At 34.0% G+C, this 23062-nt stretch overlaps 1 protein-coding gene across 13 annotated transcripts in view; it reads left to right on the top strand.

Moving 5' to 3' along the window:
• The first annotated feature begins 1693 nt into the window (after positions 1-1693).
• The window catches only part of LOC8258034 (fanconi-associated nuclease 1 homolog), a 38039-nt gene continuing 16670 nt past the window's right edge, over positions 1694-23062 (top strand). For 3 of the 13 annotated variants that reach the window (XM_048369894.1, XM_048369898.1, XM_048369892.1), the window contains exons 1-14: positions 1698-2007; positions 2122-2251; positions 2580-3031; positions 3115-3219; positions 3449-3713; positions 3811-3873; positions 10972-11046; positions 11128-11246; positions 20053-20123; positions 20219-20306; positions 20410-20550; positions 21660-21886; positions 22250-22523; positions 22645-22878. In XM_048369894.1, coding sequence (XP_048225851.1) covers positions 1912-2007; positions 2122-2251; positions 2580-3031; positions 3115-3219; positions 3449-3713; positions 3811-3873; positions 10972-11046; positions 11128-11246; positions 20053-20123; positions 20219-20306; positions 20410-20550; positions 21660-21886; positions 22250-22523; positions 22645-22878 — 2340 coding nt within the window. In that variant the 5' untranslated portion in view covers positions 1698-1911. Of the gene's footprint in view, positions 2008-2121; positions 2252-2579; positions 3032-3114; positions 3220-3448; positions 3714-3810; positions 3874-10971; positions 11047-11127; positions 11247-20052; positions 20124-20218; positions 20307-20409; positions 20551-21659; positions 21887-22249; positions 22524-22644; positions 22879-23062 lie in introns of all 13 variants that reach the window. The other 10 variants (XM_048369905.1, XM_048369906.1, XR_007214350.1 and 7 more) reach the window with 9 other exon arrangements.

Here is a 23062-nt window from a genome sequence, read left to right as displayed (position 1 = left end):
TTCTTCTTTAGAATTTTAATTTTTAATTAGATTCTTTTGAGAATTTTTATTCTCATAGTTGAATAATTATATTATCTACTAAAGCAATTTTTAATTATAATATTAATATTTATTTACACCTTTCATCCATCATTACATTCTATCTTAAATATATTTTAACGAAATTATTTTGATAAGATTCAACTTTAAGTAAGAAAATTAGTTAATTAAAATTTAATTTATAGATTAAAGTTTCTATAATTTAGTAAATTAATAACATAACATAAAATGATTTTACTTTTATATATGTAAAGTAAGAAAATATTACTAAATTATATATTTAAAATATATAAAATAAATCAACAAAAAGATATTAAAAGATAAATGAAATTATCAAATATTAAATCAAGTTATAATATAATATTTTAATTTAATTCAATTTATTTTATTAAAATATTTAACTTATTTAATTTTATAAATTATTTCTATTTAGTTAATTGCATATAGATGGTAAAAGAAAATTAAAGAGTTTGTAAAAAGAGAGAATAAACTTTTTTTAATGAATTAATTTATCATCATCAAAATTAATAAATGTTTAAATATCCAATGAAAGATTTAACATAAAAAAATATATATTTATATTTAGATGGTTATATAATCAATTAATCTTTTTTTAGAATTTTGCTAAATTTTTATGGTACGGTATTATTCAATTTAATTTTTAGTGATTTTATAGTTTTATTGATATTAAAATTAAACCGCCCATAGAATGGCAATTATCTAGTTGAAAATTAAAGGAGAATTCACCCTTCAACTTTCATTTATTTAAAAATTATATCTTTTATTTCAAATGTCTGACAAAATATAGTACCAAAAATTAAAGGCCTAAAAAAGGTGAGGTTATCTTAAAAATGAGTTTTGGTCATTTTTAAAAAACATTTTTATGTATGACTAAATTGGAAAAAAAATATAACATATAAATTAATATGTTCAATAATGTAAAATTATAAGTATATCTTTCTTTTTAATCCTAATGCCATGGTATTAGGAATACATATGAAATTATTATAGAATTAAAATCGAATTATATTAATCCTATTAGATTTAAGAGATTAATCACTAATTAATTCTATTAGAATTTAAAAATTAAAATTAATTACATATAGAACTATAATAAGATTAGCAAAGGTATTTTTTCAGTTCAAAAATTCTTTCCTTTTATATATTATTATAATAGTGATATAAAGTAATTTATCAAATTTTATAGAATTAATAATATATACGAAATATTATAAAATTAAAAAATAAAAATTTATACATAAATAAATAAATTAATTTAAATAGTATTAAAAGTATCATAGTTTTTTCTTTTATTTTTTATCTTTAATTTTTATAAAAATTTATAATAAAATATCTTAACTCATATATATATATATATATATATATATTAATACATTTATCAATATTTTATAAAATTTGTTATATTTATAAAATTATGATAGATTTGAATTAAATTAGATTAAAGATGATTAATTTTATTAAACTAAAAATCTAAACTAAATAAAATAAAATAAAATAAAATAAAATAAATACTGTTTAATTATATTTTTTATATATTATATTATGGATTATAGGGAGATTATACATACACTAACAAACAGTTTATCGATTTCAGGTCTGAACCATTTTGTTTGGGTAAAAGGATTATTCTGATCAAAAAGAAAAAAGCAAACAAATTCAGGGGAAAAGAATTATGATTATTATTATTTTCTTGATAGATGAAAGAAATTAATTTTTAAGTTCGAATAAAGATTTCTTTATTTTTCTCACAGCTTCCTTTTATATTTGCTTTATTTTCTTTCCCTCCACTTCCTTCTACCTTTAGTCGTACCCGCTAAAGACCCGACTGGTTTTTCCTGTATCTAGTGAATAATGTTAACTGGACGAGAGAGCTTGGTTCGAGTGATTGGAAAACGACGACGTTTCCTTCCTAATCGCCATTCTTTGCTTTCCATTCCGATACTCCAGGTTACCATTACTATTTTTTAATTTTCAATTCATCTTCCAATTTCTCTATTTCTTGATTTCAAAATTAAATACTACATCCATGATTGAACTCTTTCTTTTTTCTTTTTACTGTAGAGTTTCTCAGAGAATAATAAAATGGAAGACGAGAAAAATCAGCTTGAAATATCTTCTCATGACTGGGTATTATGCCCTGTTTGCGGGTCTAGGATTCGCGGGCAAGACTCCGTAATTAACTCTCATTTGGGTATTTGCATGTGTTTTTATTTAATTTTCTTTTTGCCTTTATGTCATAGCTGCAATATGTAGATAGCATTTCGTATTTATATATGATAAATTGATAATGATCTAATTTAATTCATTCATTCTTTATTTATTCTGTAATTTTAACTCTGGTGCCGCACTTGCCAAGTTGTAAATTGCTAACTGTTACCTTTATTATCAAGGCTCTTATATTGCTAGTGTTTCAGTAGAAAGACCTACTTACATTGAGAAAACTGAATGCCATTCATCATTTAATGTTTTCTTTTTTTTATTTATAGCAAACTAATCCTGTTCAAATTAAATGTTTCCAGATGCATGCCTGTCTAGTGGAAGAAAACGAAAATTGACTCAACGAACCCTTCTTCAGTTGAACTTTTGCTCACAATCACAAACAAGTAGTGTTGTACAGGATACTGTTATTGACTCAGAGAAATTTACTGCTGATGTTGACAAAAATGATAGTGATCCTTGTGAATTACCATCGGGTACAAAGCCTTTGACTGTCGAAACTGATGTTGTTAGTTCAACTGAGAAATCAGTTGATGGGTATGGGATCAACTGCCACATTGATCCTCCTTCATTGCCCCTGAAAGATGAAGTGCCCAAATGTGATCCAGTCACTACTTATGATGAAATATTGGGCGCGACTCTTGAGACTTTCATTGTTGGCCGTAGGTTTAGTGTTGAGAAGGAATTAAATCTTGGGGAAAGAATCTGTCTTTTGAGAGACCCGGGTAATGCTAATGATCCAAATGCTATCAAGGTGTGTGTTCTTCCCGCTTTTGTCTTTAATTTTGAGTTATTATAACATAGTTTTAAAGGGGTGGCAGGGTCCTTTTGAGTCAGGTTGTTTTGGCAGATTCGACTCTCAGTAAAGTGCTTGGTTTTCTTCCCCGAGAGTTAGCTCAATATTTGGCTCCCTTAGTTGAGAAGTACTGTCTAACCTTTGAGGTAATATAGTTCTATTGCTGTGGGAACATTTTTATATCTGAGCCTGTATGCATTTAATGTCTTGATTATCAAATTCTTTTGAGGGTTTTGAGCTTCAACTTCTTACTAACTTGTCTAAGCTTACTTTCATGGACCCCTCTTTCAAAACTCTACATCTAAACTTGCTGTTTCCTAATTATGTTAGATTCAAATGTCCGTTATTCCTTATTCATACTGAAATTTGTTGCAGGGGCATGTTACTTCTGTTCCCAAACGTTCACTTGATGCTGTTCCCATTCAGATTATGTGTTCCAAAGTGATATCACATGGTGATAGAGACCACAGTCAAATTGAGGCTTTTACATATTTATGGAAAAATGTTCTCCATGTAGTTGAATCTACAAAGAGTTATGCAAATAGTTCTACAAAATACCAGCAGAACTTTCGTTTGTTAATTCAAGAGGTTTTGAGAAGCAATCCTGACCTTTTCATTGATGATGAGAAAACTTTCATGGGTATTAACTCTAATATCTTGTTTTGATATTTCTACTGTATTTCTGAAGTCTTGTATTCTGGCAGATTGCTACAATATCTTGTGTTATCTGTTGGCAGAATCATTTCTATCTCTGCCAGATGACAGTCAGAGGCTTTTTGTTCGACTTTACACGCGGAAAGGTTATTAATTTTATCTCACTTTCTATTTTTGATTTGAAGTCTTTGTCATGTTTCTCTCTCTCTCTCTCTCTTTTTGACTTCCTAGAAATCAATATCTATTCTCAAGTCTAGATGAATCGTTATCTCACTCTGGCTTGCTCAGGGCAATGGGACTAAGATGTTTGATTTATGCCAAATGATACTGGGGAGGATCTTGTACCTCTTTCTCTTGGTAAATTAACTATTGGTTGTTGCATGGATTATGTGGTCTTTCTTACTCATCATTGTCTCCTATGGCCGTACTGGCATCTATAAGCTCTTCTTTTTGTTGTCCCTACTTATCATTTGCCTTTACACTAGTTAGATATAATGGATGCATTAGTTCTTATACAGGAATCTTGAATAGGAGATGTACAAATTCTTGGAATAGGGAGGGTTTGATTTTGTTGTATGGGAAAATCTATTGTATGGTATGAAGGACTTTCCCAATTGCATATTTTGATAACTTTAAAGTTTGAGATGACTTTGGTAAATGTTCGACGATGAAGAGGTTGATGCAAAGTAAATCTAGAGAAAATTGAGGGCTATAAATAAGTGATGAAAATTTTTTGGATGTTGATGAAGATTAGAATGTCTTAGTCTTTTCCACATTAGGAACGGGTCTTGACTTATGATAGATTGTTATGTTTAATGTTTGGACCAAAAATATTTCTTTGGTGCAAAACTATTATGCTTTAAATCAATGCTTTAATTACTACCATTAGGCTGGCGCTAGCTCTAAGTTAACTGCAAGTGCATCAGACTAAAGAGGGGCTTAGGATATTTTCTGAATGCCATTTGCTCTGACTTTATATTTTCTGGAGGACATAATGTGTCCTGAACAAGTGACAACACTTTGCTTGTTGCAGTGCTAAATTGAATAGCACACTTTGGTCCGTATGGTGCATGAATTTGCTTGGTTCAAGAGCAAGTTACAAGAACTTGGGAAGAAATTCTTTCAACCTATGAGTTTGGTCCGAGTCCTAAAAGTGTTTAGGACTTAAAGTGTAAATTATAGAACAATATAAAAAGTACCTTCAATAAAAATATTTTAACTGTAGATTGAATGCTAAGAATTTAAGCCATCCAACCTACTAAAATTTAACAAATTCATTTATGAAATCAAAAATTTACATTCATTAACACATGCAAAATATATATTTAAGAACTATTCTATGAAACTTAAAAGTTAATAGGAATGCAACAAAAACTAAAAATTAACCCTTTTTTTAAAGTGTAAAAAGGTTATTTAAAATAATCAATATGTTCTCTGTTCTTTCTCCAAGATTTGTAAAATTAGAAAAGAAATTTTTATGAAAAATGGATGGAGTTAAAATGAAGCTAAGAATACTTTTTTCTTTTAAATAAGAAAAATCTTATTGAAGTTTTAATTAATGTCTTCTCAGTTTCTAATTCCTCTAACCTTCTCTCTCCTCTCTACCTTACCATTCTCATGTATAATTTAAACCCTATTTCTACAGCTTTTGCTGGAGAGTTGAAATATTTAGTGGGTTGACTTTGATTTGGCCATAGTGGTGTTTTGTTTATAACTTTTATGTGCTTATGTCTAGATGATTAGAGGTTATTTTGCAATTTATTGATGATAGTAATGCTAAAGCAGTCATGAAAGACATATACTGCAAATAAATAGAAAAGATAGGTTGTATTGCTCCGTAATTTACATGTATTACATTGTACATATATATATATAGGTACAAACATCACCTAAATAAAAAAAGAACATAATCACAGCAATTTACAGCTATATAAGAAATCTGCCTAATGATTTGTATAATCTCCTTTAATGTAGCCTAGAATTCCTATATTTATAGCTAGGTCAATATTTCCTATTCCGACACTCCCCCTCAAGCTGGCTGAAAAATATCTCCCATTGACAGCTTGCTTACTAGAAAATCAAATTGTCTTTTTAGTAGTCCTTTGGTAAAAATATCAGCTATTGGTTGAGATGTAGGAATATAAGGAATACAAATCAGTCCACTTTCAATCTTCTCTTTGATAAAGTGCTTGTCAACTTCAGCATGCTTAGTCCGATCATGATGAACTGGATTATGTGCAATGGAACAAGTAGCTTTGTTGTCACAATAGACTTTCATGGGGAGGGAAATAGGTAGTTCCAAATCTTCTAGTAACCTTTTAATCCATATTGCTTCACAAATTCCATGTGCAAGAGATCTGAATTCAGCTTCAGCACTACTACGTGCTGCAACATTTTGTTTTTTGCTCCTCCAGGAAACAAGATTTCCTCCAATAAAAGTGCGACCGATGTTGACCTTCTATCCGAGTGCTACCGCCCAATCAGCATTGGTATAGACTTCCACTTGCAAATGACAAGATTTTTTAAACATCAGTCCTTTCCAGTGTTCCTTTAGATATCTAAGTATCCTATAGAGCTTCAAAGTGTTCTTGGCACCGGTGAGTGCATAAATTGGCTAATCATGCTTACTCGCAAATGCTATATCAGGTCGGTATGTGATGATATATAAGTCCCCCAACAAACCTCTCCTTCTCAATTATGTCCTCTGGTTTTACAGGATGTAATTTGAGATTCACCTCCTTTGGAGTTTCAGCAGCTTTGCAACCTAGAAGACCTGTTTCATTTAGTAGATCAAGGATATATTTCCTTTGATTCACAAAAATTCCTTCTCGTGATCTTGCGAACTCCATGCCTAGAAAATACTTTAATGCCCCTAGGTCTTTGATCTCAAAATCCTGACTTAGCTTTTTCTTTAAACTAGCTAATTCATCCTCATCATTACCAGTTAAAATCATTTCATCAACATACACAATCAACACTGCTGTTTTACCTTCCTTAGAACGTTTATAAAACATGGTGTGGTCTGCTTGACTTTGATTGTATCCATATTTTTTCATTGTTTTCTCGAATCGTTCAAACCATGCTCTTGGGGACTGCTTGAGGCCATATAAAGATTTCTTAAGTTTGCAAACTTTGTTTTTGCCATCAGATTTTTCAAATCCAGGAGGTGGACTCATGAACACTTCCTTTGCTAAATCACCATTGAGAAAGGCATTTTTCACATTTAGTTGTTGTAGTGGCCAACTGAAATTAACTGCAAGAGACAATAAAACACGTATAGAGTTAATTTTGGCTACTGGAGCAAAGGTTTCTTGGTAATCGATACCATAAGTTTGAGTAAACCCCTTAACCACCAGCCTAGCCTTGTATCTCTCCACATTGCCATCTGCTTTACATTTTACAGTAAAAACCCATTTGCAACCAACAATTTTTTGATCTTTGGGGAGTTCTACCACTTCCCATGTCCCATTCCTTTTCAACGCACCTCCATTACTGCCATCCTCCAATTTGGAGCATCAAGTGCTTCCTGAATATTTCTTGGAATAAACAAATTTGAGATTTTTGACACAAATGCCATATGACTCTTGGAGAGTTTATTATAAGATAAATAATTTGCAATTGGATTAGTACAAGAACGGGTTCCTTTTCTTACAGTAAAAACCCATTTGCAACCAACAATTTTTTGATCTTTGGGGAGTTCTACCACTTCCCATGTCCCATTCCTTTTCAACGCACCTCCATTACTGCCATCCTCCAATTTGGAGCATCAAGTGCTTCCTGAATATTTCTTGGAATAAACAAATTTGAGATTTTTGACACAAATGCCATATGACTCTTGGAGAGTTTATTATAAGATAAATAATTTGCAATTGGATTAGTACAAGAACGGGTTCCTTTTCTAAGTGCAATAGGGACATCAAGATCACAATATTCATGTAATTTTGAGGATTATCAAAAGAATCATTATTTTGAGGAGAATCTTGAGTACCTGAATTTGGAGTGGATTGACTAGGTGCTGAGGAGATGATGAGTTTTCTACCTTTTTTGTGATCCTTTCTCCTTATATAAATAAGAACCTCACGCTCATTATTTGGAAGTGTTTCTTTCTCTGTCATAGATTCAATATTGCTTGACAAAATAAAAGTTTTATCTTCCAAAATATTTGGCGTAGAAGCCACAATTTTGGGTAAAACAATGTTGTCCCATTTATTTTCTTCCTCTAATTGCTCCCCCTGAAGAAAATTCCTTTTGAAATAAGGCTGATTTTCAAGAAAGATAACATCCATAGAAATTATGACCTTTTTATTATGGGGATTAAAAAACTTATACCCCTTCTTATTTGATGCATAACCAATAAAAACATATTTCTCAGCCCTTGGATCTAGTTTGGATTGATCCTTGTTGCTAGATAAATGGACATAGGCTGTGCAACCAAAAATTTTAAGAGGTAAATTGGATGAAAGACGATGTTGTAGGAAGTAACATTGAAAACATTCAAGGGGAGTAGTGAAATCAAGAACACGGGTAGGCATTCTATTAATAAAATATGATGCAGTTAAAATAGCTTCTCCCTATAAATATTTAGGTACATACATAGAGAACATAATAGCACGAGCCACTTCCAATAAGTGTTTATTTTTGCGCTCGGCTATACCATTTTGTTGGAGCGTATCAACACAAGTAGATTTATGTTGAATACCTTTGTCTTTTAAAAACTTTCCAAGCGTTTCATTGAAATACTCTGTACCATTATCAGTATGTAGGATACTGATTTTAGTTTCAAATTGATTTTCAATCATAGCGTAAAAATTTTGAAAGATCGTCTTAACATCAGACTTGTTAGTCATTAGAAAAACCCAACACAATCGAGTATGATCATCGATAAATGTGACAAACCATTTTTTTTTCGAATAAGTATGGATTCGTGAGGGACCCCCACACATCACTGTGAATTAAATAAAAAGGCCTCGAGGGTTGATAAAGCTTTGAGTGATAAATGTGCTTATGACTTTTTGATAAAATGCAATGTTCACAATGAAAACAAGAACAATCTATTCATTTAAATAAAGTAGGAAACAACCTTTTAAGGTAGAAAAAACTAGGATGCCCTAATCGATAATGGTAGAGCCCATCTATCATCCTAGCACTGCCAATCTTTCTCCCCGAATTCTGGTCCTGAAACACGCAATAGGAGTCACAAAAAATGACACGACAATTGGAATCTTTAGACAGTTTACTGACAGATAATAGATTACATGCAAGTTTAGGTACATGGAGGACAGATTTAAGAGTCAAGGTTTTTGACAAACTGATTGTACCTTTACCAGCAATTAGTGTGTAAGAACCATCTGCCATACGGATTTTTTCATGACCAGAACAAGGAACATAAGTATGAAATAAACTTGAGACACTTGTCATATGGTCAGATGCTCCAGAATCTATGATCCATGGAGCAGTTAGACTCACACAGGATAAGGCATTTAAATTTCTACCTGTTTGTGCCAAGGAAGCATTAGGAGTACCAGATGATCCAGAATTAGATTTCAGCAGCTTTAGTATTTGATCAACTTGTTGTGGAGTGAAGGGGACAGCTTCAGCTTCATTCGCAGAAGGAGTCCGATTGAACTTGCCTTCATGTTTTCCCTCCCAGTTAGCTGGTTTTCCATGAAGTTTCCAGCAGTTTTCACGTGTATGCTTTGGTTTGTTGCAGTGGTCACACCAAACACGGGGCTTTTCATCAAATTTCTTCACTTTTCTTGCATAGGATTCAGCTGCTGCTAATGCAGAATTTTCAGTGCTGCTGTTTGAGCCTTTTTTCCCCAACATAACCAGCCTGCGACTTTCCTCACGTCGAACCTCAGCAAATACCTCGCCAATAGATGGAAGGGGCTGTCTCCCAATGATTCGCCCTCTCACTTCATCAAACTCCACAGTAAGTCCCATGAGGAATTTGAAAATGTGATCATCTTCTACCTTTTTTTTGTAATGATTGCAATCATCAGTGGATTTCCATTCATAAAAGTTAAACAAGTCCAAGTCTTGCCATAGACGTTTCAGAGAATTAAAATATTTGGTGACACTATCCTCACCTTGATGGATTTCTCCTAGTTTCAGCATGATTTCATATATCTGAGACTGATTTCCCAGATTTGAATACATTAAATTGACATTATCCCAAAGTTCCTTTGCTGTGTGATAACACATGTAATTGGAACTTATGTCTTCCTCCATAGAGTTGACTAGCCATGTCATAACCATGGAGTTTTCTGCATCCCAAGAAGAATAGGATGGGTCATCCATGTCTGGTTCCTTCTTTTCACCAGTTAAGTATCCACTCTTCCCCGAATATATACGCATGATCGAGACCAGCTGAGAAAATTCTCTCCATTCAACCTAATAGTAGTTATTTGGACTGAATGAGAATCAGATGTGGCTAAGATTTTTTGTTGATTGGATGAAGTAGGTATTTCAGAAGTAGGATTAGTGACTGACCCATCAGATGGAGTTGCAGGCATGATGGAATTGCAGTGGCTAGATTTTTCTTTGAGGAGGCTAGGGTTTTTTTTTTTTCTTTTTTTTTTTCGGATGGCTCTGATACCATGCAAATAAATAGAAAAGATAGGTTGTATTGCTCCTTAATTTACATGTATTACATTGTACATATATATATAGGTACAAACATCACCTAATAAAGAAAGAACATAATCACAGCAATTTACAGCTATATAAGAAATCTGCCTAATGATTTGCATAATCTCCTTTAATGTAGCCTAGAATTCCTATATTTACAGCTAGGTCAATATTTCCTATTCCAACATATACCATCTATTCTTTTTTTGCTCTTTGAGTTGATTCTCTTTGGATTTCACATTGTCAGGACTCCATAGCTTCTAGCTTGTTAACTTTGCCTTGTGGCATAGTTAACTTTCACAAGTTAGGCCGTACTTGTGATGCTTCCAATTAATGACTTTTGGTTTTCTTAACCTAACTTCTGTTTTTTGTAAGGTCTGTATTATGGGATGCGGTCTTCTATCCAATTTCTATCTTCTGATTTTATGCTCTACAACTGGCATCAATTTTTTTGGTTAATGCAAATTGCAGTTTGTATGTATTTTAGCTACATTAGCTTGTTTATATGGTGATATTCTAATAACTAACCGGCATATGTTAAATGTGGGCCTAGATTCTTTTTTTTTTCTCTCTCAGGTCTTTATAATTTATTATATTGGTTTTTTCTATCTTAGGACCATGGTTCCGGATGTCTAATATTTCATACCCAGAAATTTCTGATTCTAAGCATGCAGTCAAGGGGCTTTCTGGTAAGGATTGAGTCATGCTTTTCTATCTTTTATGTTAGATTGCCAAATCAGATCGTTTATGTTAGATTTTCTGTGTTGCAGCAGCAGGTTATATTAGTTCCTTTGAAGATGCAAAAGAACTGCCAAACAGTGACATGGAAGAGATTTTGAATTTGCTCACTGTCTCTGAACTGCGTGAAATTACATGCATGTTCAGGAAGGTTTGCAATCATTATATGCAGCTTATAAGTTTGATTTCATCATTGTGTTGATCCATTTTTGTGAAGTATTTTCTTACAAAAAATTCCATGCATTTTGTTACAATAATGCCACGCATTATGCATTATGTTGCTGAAATAAGGATTATGAAGGATAATTAACAAAAAGAACTGGAAGTTCAAAATTCATGGCCTACGGGTTGTGCTGCTTAGACCTTCATTATTGTAGCTGTGGTTGTTTTACCCTGTTTACTTGAAATTATCTTTCCTGGCTTTCTTTTGAATTAGTTTTACTTATAAATGCACTGTTTGAAGATCTTCTTTATTTGATTTAATATGTTTCTGTTTGCACCAAGTGCTGGTAATTGAGCCAACACATGTTAATTAGCTAAACTAGTGAAAAATCCAGTCTAAAGTGAAAAAAAGTCAATTTGAACTCTTTAATCATCATCCTTTTGGAGTATGTACCACTTCTCTCATGCATCTTTTTTCCCCCTTCGGCAATTTCTTAATAACCTTTTGATTTGTTGCATAATTATGCAACAGAATATTTCACAGGGATGTATTTGCAAGTTTTAGGAAAAGAATTTGCTGCTCTAGTATTACTGTTTCTCAAGCAATTTTGAAGTAAAAAATGGGAGCATTTCGGGTGGATCCTTCTAATTTTGGTTGTATCCATAGTTTATGCTCGTAAAATAATGAATTGGCTTTTTGAAGACCACATGGGAAGAGATCTCCTCTGTGGAAAATACAGCTCAAACATCTTTGCATGTTTCTAGTTAAGATTTTATACATGGGTGTAATGGAAACAAAAACTTTTGACATTTTTAATAAATATGTTTGTTGAATCTTTAAGCCTCTTACGTCTCCCTTTACCCTCAAATTATCACCTCTCTGTGCATTTTCATTTGGATATTTTGTTAAAAGTTTGCATTACAGCTGTAAATATGTATTACCGCTCAATTAGGAATTAGTCCTAGTTATATTAGGAGTAGGTAGAGGATTTACTTCGTAAATTAGTCCCTATTATGTTGTATATATATGTGTGATTTTTCCTCAATAACATACATCAAATTCTCTTTCAATTCTTCTTTCGGTCACCCTTTTGCGCGACCACTTGTTCTCACCGCCCACAAGGACTGAAGCTTCACCTGCCCACTGGCTTTTCCGGCAACTCCAGCCACCAGAAGCTCAGCATGTGAGCCTCACGCGCTGTTGGAAGAATCCCTCTCACACGCTGGCTCGTAGAAGTGCGTGCGTTGACAGCTGCTGCTCTGGTCACCCTTTCTGGAGTTGCCTCCGCCTATTCTCCCATTCTCTGGTACTTGTGCACCCACCAGGAATATCTTTTCTTGATTCTTCACTCAGTTGCTATCTTTGCTATTGCGGGACAGTTGCTTCTGGTGTTTGTGTCCAGCAGTATTAATTTATCATTTGGAAAGTCGGTTTGTGGATTCGAGCCTAGATTGGTTTTCTGGAAATTTTTGATTGGTTTCTTGGAACTTTTGTTTGGTTTTGGATTGTCTGTTTTGTTGACTTTCTGTGATGGCTGCTGCAAAGAAAAATTTGGTTGTGACTGATGTTATCCTTATGCTAGCCAAGATTACTGATCATAAGCTGTCTGGGTCCAATTTTTTTTACTGATCTAAAACTGTCAGACTTTATTTATTGAGTAGATCTCAAATTGATCATCTCACTAATGATCCTCCAAAAGATGATACTTGTCAAGAATGGATTAAGACTGATGCAAGTAAAAATTACAAATTAGAAGCTTTATTGATGCTGACGTGGTTAGTTTAATTACTCATTGTGGGACTGACAAAGACTTAGTGGAATCCTTGGAGTTTTTATATTCTGTCAAAGGGATCTTTCATGTATTTATGATGTTCTTAAGAGTTTCTATCGTGCTGAGCAACATAGCCAATCACTTCAGGCCTACTTCATGAACTTTAAGAGGACCTATGAAGAGTTGAATGCTTTATTGCTTTTAGCCAACAGACTTAACATGAACAAATGACAGTTATAAGTTTTTTGGCTGGTCTTGATTCTCAGTTTGAAGGAGCAAAGTCTTAGGTTCTTGCTAGTGCTGAAATCTCCTCATTATTTGAAGCCTTTACAAGAGTGCTTCCTACAGATGCTAACATGATGACCATTTCGATGTAGCAGCCCAATGCTCCTGTCAGTCGTAACAATGGGACTGAGACAGGTCATTCAAACTCTTAGACAAGTGGAGGAGGAGGTAATAGCAGCCGTGATGGTGGGACCGACTATTTAGCAAATTCATCTGCAGAAACTATAATGTTCTGCTTAAAGGTATGCCCTGACTCATGACAATAGTAACATGCAACTCCCCCCTTTACAAACTTTAGAAGTACGTGAAACGTTTCTGTTTCCAGAATACATAATTTCTAAATATTCCACAATTCTTTGACATAGACATAGTGATTAATCAAGCTGACCACCTCAACATCAATTGAATTCCTGATTTGTAAGAATAAGCAGCCATCAGTTCTCTACTGCTCTTGGCAAGTTTTATCTACTGGTGGATCCTCAATTGGATGATTATCCTTAGAGATACTGTGTAGGTAAATCTGAACAATCTTACGCCAATCTAGATAATTTGAACCGGTTAACTTATATTCTGTGATTTTGGACATCATTGGAATCACTTCTGTCACAAGCAAATTCTTTTGATTGTTAGCCATAGCAACAAAATAGAAGATTCAGATAATAAGTCCAAAGGCAGAATCAGATGGACCCGCAAAAGCAGTAGCCAAAGCAAAACAAAACAAAACCGAAAAGGCAAGGCAAAAGAATCTTTCCTATGGATGATGAGTTCTGAAGTAACACCACAACTAGGAGTGCCGAAAAGAGTGGGACAACATTAGAAAGCCTGGTTTGAGAGGAATGCATTGTTCCATGTGGCGGTTAAGACTTTGATGGCAATGAGAACAGGTGGCCACTCAAAAAGGGTGACCCAAATTGATAAACAAACACTGCTCAGTGCTCAGTAGGGCAGAGGAAAAGGAAAAGTTCCAAAAATTCTGAATATTTCTTTTACTACTTTGATACCATGTAAACTAAGAAAGAAAAGTAATTTCTTGATGATTATATTCATAGGAAAAGATTCATATATTTACGGTTTGAGTAGTTTATGTTAGGAAGTTATACTAAGGTATACTAATTAAGAATTCCTGTAATTAAGTCTATGTACAATCCTACAGGCCGTAAGATTTGATTGCATTCTGAAATAAGAGGATAGTGAAAGTCAATTTAAATGTTGATCTATTATGTGAATGTACCATGTTTGCTTGTTCACAAAGAAAGTCCCTCAAATGGAGGCTGTAATTTCTGGCTTATAAAGTCATGGCTTTGTATGATGCCACTGGGGCAGATTTTGCTATTATGAACAAAAAAAGAGAACTAAATTGCTTTTTTTGTTTTTTTATATTCTAGGCTCAGGCTGTGCAATATTTATACAAATGGAAGTTGACTTTTGTCAATTCCATGAAATCTGTAATCTCCCAAAAATTAGGAGCTAATTTATTCTATCCTAAAATAGAGCAGAAATCATGGGATATACATAGATTTTATAGCTGTACAGAAAAGATATTCTAGATTTTCAAGACTCCCCCTCAAGATGGTGAATAAATATTTTCCATTCCCATCTTGCATGTAATGTCTTCAAAGTTGGAAGTAGGCATTCCCTTAGTTAAGACATCTGCCAATTGATCATTTGATGTTATATATGGAGTGCAAATCATGTCGTTGTCCAGCTTTTCTTTAATAAAGTGTCTATCTACTTTGATGTGCTTTGTGCAATCATGTTGCACTGGATTGTGTGCAATGTTGATGGCAAACTTGTTGTCATAATAGAGTTTCATAGGTCATTCCCACTTGATTTTAAGGTCATCAAGTATTATTTTGAGCCATAGCAATTCACAAACTCCATGAGCCATAGCTCTAAACTCTGCTTCAGCACTTGCTCTTGCAACAACCGATTGCTTCTTACTCTTCCATGTCACTAGGTTCCCACCAAGAAATGTACAATATCCTGAAGTTGATCTACGATCTACAACAGAACCTGCATAATCAGCATCGGTATATGCCTCAATGAGCAATTCTTCATTTTTCTTGAACAAAATTCCTCTACCGGATGTCCCTTTGAGATAAGACAGAATTCTATTGACAGCCTGCAAGTGTTTCTCTCTTGGATCATGCATAAATTGGCTTACTACACTTACAGCAAATGCTATGTCCGGCCTTGTATGGGACAAGTATATCAGTTTCCCAACCAACCGTTGATATCTTCCCTTATCTACCATGCTATCATCCTTTTCTTCACTCAATCTCAAGTTAGGCTCAATGGGTGTGCTTGCTGCCTTGCATCCAAGATTGCCTGTTTCTTTAAGCAAGTCTAAGACATACTTTTGTTAGGAAATAAGGATGCCTTTACTTGAGTATGCCACCTCAATTCCCAAAAAATACTTCAGCCTCCCGAGTTCTTTAATTTCGAACTCCTTTGCTAAGCACTTTTCGAGTGTTTCTCTTTCAATTTGATCATTCCCGGTGATGATGATGTCATCTACATATACAAGTAGAGCTGTAACTCCTCCTTTTGAATGTTTTATGAACAAGGTATGATCTCCTTGACTTTGTTTGTATTGCATTGCTAGCATCACTTTAGTAAATCTTCCGAACTAAGCCCTTGGTGATTGTTTTAATCCATATAAAGCTTTCTTTAACCTGCACACTTTCTTTTCAATAGACATTTCATGGTGGAGGTTCAATGTACACCTCTTCTTCTAAGTCCTCATGTAAGAATGCATTCTTAACATCAAATTGTTGTAAACACCAACCAAAGTTAGCAGCTAAAGACAAAAGAACACACACAGTATTCATTTTTGCTACGGGTGCAAAGGTCTCTTGGTAATCTACCCCATATGTCTGTGTGTATCCTTTTGCGACCAATTGAACTTTATGCCTTTCTAATGAACCATCAGCTCTATATTTCAAAGTAAACACCCACTTACACCCCATCGTTTTCTTTTCTTTGGGCAGGTCTACAATTTCCCAAGTCTTATTTCTTTCTAGGGCATTCATCTCCTCTTTTATAGCTTGTAACCAGTTCTTATTTCTAAGTGCCTCTTGTAGTGTTTGTGGGACTGAAATGGAGTTGATGGTGGTAAGAAAAGTTCTATGTTGTGGAGAGAGTCTATGGAAGGAGACAAAATTTGAGATGGGATGCTTAGTGCATTCTCGTGTTCCTTTTCGAACAGCAATAGGCAGGTCTAAATCATTAAATTCACAAGGGGCAGAGTTAGATTGAACACACAAAGGAGCAAAATTTTCAGTACCTGATTGTGGTTCAGATTCTTGGACTTGCACAGGTTCAGAAATATGAACTTTCTTCCTTGAGTAGACCTTGAGTGGTGTAGTAGGATTTAAATCAGTTTTTCCCTCAGCTCCAAGATCAGGTTCAATTTCTTTACTAGCATGTTCATCTTCAAATTCAAATTCAGGTTCAGGTTCACTGCTGGCATGTTCTCCTTTGGTGTTAGGTGTATTGTCAAGTTTGAAAGACTTCAAGTTGGATGTGGGACTTTGAAAATCAAGGAGAAATTCCTTATCTTCCCAAGAACTCTCCCCCTGGAGATGAGGATTGCTACTTTGAAAGTAAGGCTCATTTTCAACAAATGTGACATCTATGGAGGTAAAATTTTTTTTTGAAGGTGGATGATAACACTTGTATCCTTGCTTTGTGATCCTACAAAAATACATTTTAAAGCTCTTGGATCAAGTTTCCCTCTTTGGTGTGCATGAATATGTACAAAAGCAACACAACCAAACACTTTTGGTGACAGTTTGCAAGAAACATTAAAATCAGGGTAAAAAACAGAAAGAGTAGCAATGGAACTCTGATTATTTAGCACTTTTGAAGGTACTCTATTTATCAAATGTGCAGCAGTTAAAACAGCCTCCCCCCAAAAAGTTTTTGGGACTTTATGTTGAAACAAAATTGCTCGTGTCACATTGAGTAAATGTCTATTTTTTCGTTCAGCAATCCCATTTTGTTGGGGTGTGTCTACACAAGATGACTCGTGTATTATACCCTCTTTTTGGAAAAAGGATGAGAGAACTTGATTAAAGTAGTTTCTTGCATTGTCAAATCTTACTTTTTTAATCAAATTTCCAAATTGTGTGTAAATCATTTTATGAAACATTGGAAAAATATTGCTTACTTTTGATTTTTCTTTCATAAGAAACAACGTAGTTCTAGTACAATCATCAATGAATGTGACAAACCATTTTGCTCCAGAAATACTAGGAACTCTACAAGGCCCCCAAATATCAATGGAAATGAAAATCTATGATGTTTAGCAATTTCACATGTATCATAATGAAAACTACTAACATCTTCATTTTTAAAAAGTGAAGGAAACATGCTTTTAAGTAGAATAAAAGATGGATGACCAAAACGAAAATGATGAAGCCAAATTTCAGATTTATTAGGAGATAGGTTACTTAAGGAGCAGATGAGGGATAATTGATTTTTGTTCTTCTTGTTGCCACTCATTTCCTCAAGGTAATAAAGCCCATTTTTTTACCTTAGCAAGTCCAATCGTCCTCCCTGTAATCAAATCCTGAAAAACACAATGAGTAGAATAGAAGGTTACTTTGCAGTTTAGATCCTTGGTAATTTGATGGATGGATATGAGATTGGAGGACAATTTGGGGACATGCAACACATTATTTAGGGACAAAGAATTTGATAGATTTAATGTTCCTTGGCCTGCAACAGTTATAGGAGATCCATCAGCAACAGTAATTTTTCTATTTCCAGGACATGGGTTGTATGTTCTAAATCTGATTGGGCTGTGAGTCATGTTGTCAGTAGCTCCTGAGTCGATGACCCAAGAGCCTAGAGAAGACATGCTTAAGGCACTTAAAGCATAAGAGTTAAGGTACTTACCTGTTTGAGCCAATGAACATGTACTAGAGGTTCAAGGGAATTTAGGAGGTTTCTTATCTTTTCAATTTCCTCCTTTTTGAATTCTCCTATACCAGCCTGGTTGGATTTTTCTTGGGTTTGGTCTTCTCCATCAGCTAAGTAGGCTTTTCCTCCTTTGAATCCTTCTTTACGGCTAAGGACTTGTTCCTTCCCATAGAGTTTGAAACAATCCTCTCTCGTATGGCGTGGTTTTTTGCAGTATGTGCACCAAACTGTGTCTTTATTTGACTCTGCACGCCCATTACCTATCCTTACTTCCTTATTGTTTAACTTTGTAGAAATCATTGCTGACCCTTCTAATGTTTTAGGCTCCAACATGACTTCTCGCCTATTCTCTTCAGCTCGGATCAAGGATATTGTCTCATTCAGGGATGGAAATCTTTCTTTCCCTAATATTTGGACTCTGACTTGATCAAATTCTACGTTCAAACCTGCAAGGAAGTCATAAACTCTATCCTTTTCGATAAAGCTTTTCAAGGTGGCTGCATCTTCACTACACAACATCTGAACACACCGATATTGATCCATTTCCTACCATAGATTTTGCAGAAGATTGGCATATTGGGTAACAGAAAGGTTGCCTTGTTTAGTGGCTGAGATCTTTGTTTTGATCTCATAGATTAGGGCAGCATCTCTTGCCTTTGAATAGGTTTGTCGAATAGTAGTCCATATGTCTTTAGCTGTTGGCAGGAACATGCAAATGTCGCTTATTTCAGGTAACATGGAGTTCCACAGCCATGACATGACCATAGAATCCTCTTCATCCCAAGCAGCGAATTTTGGATCACCATTTTTGGGTCCAGTTCCAAGCAAGTGGCTGATTTTGCCCTTTCCTTTGAGAAATGTTTGAACAAATTGTGACCACTTCAAATAGTTTTTTCTGTTGAGCCTGTAGGCTGCCTGTATATTCTGCAAATCTCCTATATGTGGAATATTTGAGGTCTCTTCTGATTTGGTACTGGAGTTAATTTTTGATGTTTCAGTCATGTTGCAGCAATGAGGGCCTAGTGAAAATTTCAGCAATGAAGGCTGGAAATTGCACTTGGCAATAAGGACTTGAAAAGAAGAAAGTACTCAGCAATGAAGGCTGACAAGAAGAGGTCCCAAGAGCAAAGGCTCTGATACCATGAACAAAAAGAGAGAACTAAATTGCTTTTTTTGTTTTTTTATATTCTAGGCTCAGGCTATGCAATATTTATACAAATGGAAGTTGACTTTTGTCAATTCCATGAAATCTGTAATCTCCCAAAAATTAGGAGCTAATTTATTCTATCCTAAAATAGAGCAAAAATCATGGGATATACATAGATTTTATAGCTGTACAGGAAAGATATTCTAGATTTTCAACAGTGCTCATAGTTTTACTGCAGAGCCGATCGGCTCAGCTCCACAGCCGATCGGCTGTGTGATGTGGCTCTGTCCTGGATTTGATTTTTGGGAGTTTTTTCACATTCCGATGATTGTATGAGTTGTGTATGTGTAAAAAGTGATTTGAATAACCAAAACATGCATCAAATTGACTTCAAATATCATATATGGTGTTAACATAAGTTTTATGCTTTCCACCTCATACTTGAACCAGAAAGTGAGGCAGGTGCATCTTATGTAAAGTACCTTTCCGTTCTCCCTTTAATATCATGGATGCACACAGCTAAAATCATGGATGCACACCGCCACCATCATTTGTGAACCAAAAAGCCTATTGTAATAGATTTTTGTATAAGTGCTTTCACATGCTTTTAAGTTTGTTTCTCTGATGGGACTTCTAGTTATATGTCTTTGCTTAACTGTGTTCAGAATGACACTCATTATACAAGGAAGCACGATATCATTGCATATATTGTGTCCAGCTATGAAGATGGATCAAGGTATCAGAAAATTTATCCATACATCATGCTTGTTCATTTGATAGTTTAACAAGTATTTTAACTTCCATCTTCTCCTTTCTATTTCCAATAAGCAGCTTATTTCTACAAACTGCCATTTTTGATAGAACTGGAATGTGTATTAAGATATCTGCAAAAGCTGAATCCCTTATTTGGCGTGCTGAGGTGCTTTCATGCTTCTGGTTCTTTACTAACACCCAACATAGTTCATACAATAATGTAGCTCTGCCTGATATCTATGTGATCTTAAAATTTTTATTATGTGCAGAGACTTTTCTTCCTTAATGGAGAGCAGGATCTATCAACATTTCTACAAGTTGATTTGGGGATTGTCAAGTATCCAACCTACCGATGCATTATATCAGAACATTTTTACTTGACTCGAGATAATCTGTTAGCTTATGAAGAGGTGCTATATTTTTATCCAGAACTACTAGTATTTTGTTTGTTAATTTGAATGACATCTGAAGTCTTAAAAGTTATCTCCTTTCTACAATGTGATCCGAAAATATCTTTTCTTTGATCAAGTCCAAATAGATTTTGTAACATATTGTTAGTCCTATCTGCTAGTCAAAGCTTTGTTAAGCTAGGTAAGGCTTAATATGTATTCTATTTTTACATTTTGGTCCTAGACTTTTAAAAGTATAATTTTTTTTCTCCACCTTTTTTTTAATAAAAGAAACATCAATTAGTAAAGCAACCTTATAATTTGAAATAATACATAAAAGATAAAACATTTTCATTTAATGAAATAATTTAAATTTTTTAATAAATATTCAAATCTCATATGACAACCACAACTGTTCTAACAATCTCTCTTTCCCTTCATCTTTGAAACCCTAAATTTTTAAATTATTAAGAAACTGATGATATTTACTTGTAATTGTTAAAAATTTATTTCATATTTAAATAAAGTTGTAATATATAATATTTTCATTTATTATATATACATTTATAATTTTTATTTGTAATTATAAATTTTTATTATTTTAACACCAACCTCTTGTTTTGAAAACATAATTTTATATATAAATTTCAAAAAATATTTGTATATAAATTTTATATACATAATTCTTTTAGTTTAAAAGTTTGATATAAATTTTGTTTTAATTGCTTAACAAATTTCTTTTTCTTTATTTAGATGTTTAAATATTCAAAAATTAGAAAAGAAACTGTTATTATAGCATTTCTATTTATATATAAAATAAGAATACTTTGTGAAAAATCAAATTTCATGTATAATCTAAATTTTAATTTTATTTAAGGATAAATAAAAGAAAAAGATATTTACAAGGGCCAAAATATGAAAACGAAAATTATATATCAAGCCTTGACTAACATATAGGACTACTGGTTTGTTTTCTATAATGTTTTAGGACTTGATTGTATTGAAAAAAAAAATCTTTATGAACCACATTGCAAAAAGGAACTAATATATGGGACTTCTATTGTTGTTATCTCTTAGTCTCTTACTCGTAAGACAATCTTTTTACCTTGTTGAGTAGTCATGTCTTACAGGCGATTGAAGTGGCACAAATAATGGATGAGTCTCTTGAGGAAAATAATAGTGAATTGGTATTAGGATGCATAAAGATAGCTGACTCCCGAATATCCAGCTCTACTGCAAAAGCAACTCAATCAATGGCCTCTGAATCGGCAGCTATTCTTCTTTCGTGCTTTTCTGCATCCTGGGTATACTCGAAAGTGGTTGTTCTGGGAGTTTCATTTTTTGAACATGAGCATAGGTATAAAAATGTGATTTGAATCATTTCTTACCAAAATTTGTCTTGCATTTGGGTGGTTCTCTCGCATTCTCTCTCACTTAGGGTTATGGGAACTGCTGTGTAGTTTGCTTACCTTCTTATTTTTTCTTGTCAATTAGGTCCACACTTATAAAATATAGAGGCACCCAAGGCAGCACTCACTGTTATATACATGTTCTCTATAGATGTTTGTATTTTCATACTCCTGCCAAATATAGCCAATAAGATCTCTTCCATTTTGCTGTTCTTTTACAAAATTTTAGTGGGATCGAAGAATTTGTTTTGTGCATCATTCTTAAACTCTCTGTACTATAAAGGGAATTCTTAGTAATTTCTTATGCTTAGGTACAAAGATGCAATTAACTTGCTGAAGCGATTGCTTGCTTGTTTTCCTTGTGATGGAAGGAGAGGTTATTGGACATTGAGATTGTCTATCGATTTGGAGCACATTGGTTGTCCCAATGAGAGCCTTTCAATTGCCGAAGATGGTTTATTGGATGTGTCGGTACGTGCTGGTTCAAAAATAGCACTGCAGAGGCGAGTTCTTCGCCTAGGGAAACCTCCAAGGCGTTGGAAAGCTCCTAGCTTCTCATACTCTATTAGGAGGAAGATCAAGGAGGTAATAGTTGGTGCACTATTTTAAGATTTGGGATGCTAATCAAATATTTAAGTCTAATTCGTTATTCAAATTGTATACTTTTAACACGTATGTTTTAATGCTTTTATCATTGTTAATTCAGGTTCATATTCAGGGGAGACCTTTGAACCATGAAACTGGAAAGAAGAGTAGGTTCTATGGGGAAGATGGGGAGCAGTGTGGAGTTGAGCAGCTTGCTTTGCAGTATTATGCTGGTGAAGGAGGTGGGTGGAATGGTGTTCATTCTGAGAGTGGCATTTGGTTGACCATTTTTGGGCTTCTTATGTGGGACATTATATTTTCTGATGTACCAAATGTCTTCCTCAACAGATTTCAGGTATGCATGTGTATTTGATCTATAAAGCTCTCATCTCTTGGCAAGTTTTAGGAGCAAAATATTGCTAGTTGGAAGTTCAGGCACACACAGCGCTCGAATTTCTCGCAATTCCGTGAGAGATTTTTTTTTCTGAGCTTTCGAGCGAAAATACAAAATTTTGAATGGTTATAAACAGATTCGCTAG

Source organism: Ricinus communis, chromosome 1 (genome assembly GCF_019578655.1).
Source record: "Ricinus communis isolate WT05 ecotype wild-type chromosome 1, ASM1957865v1, whole genome shotgun sequence".
NCBI classification, from domain to species: Eukaryota; Viridiplantae; Streptophyta; class Magnoliopsida; order Malpighiales; family Euphorbiaceae; genus Ricinus; species Ricinus communis.
This window is presented reverse-complemented; position numbering and strand designations above follow the sequence as displayed.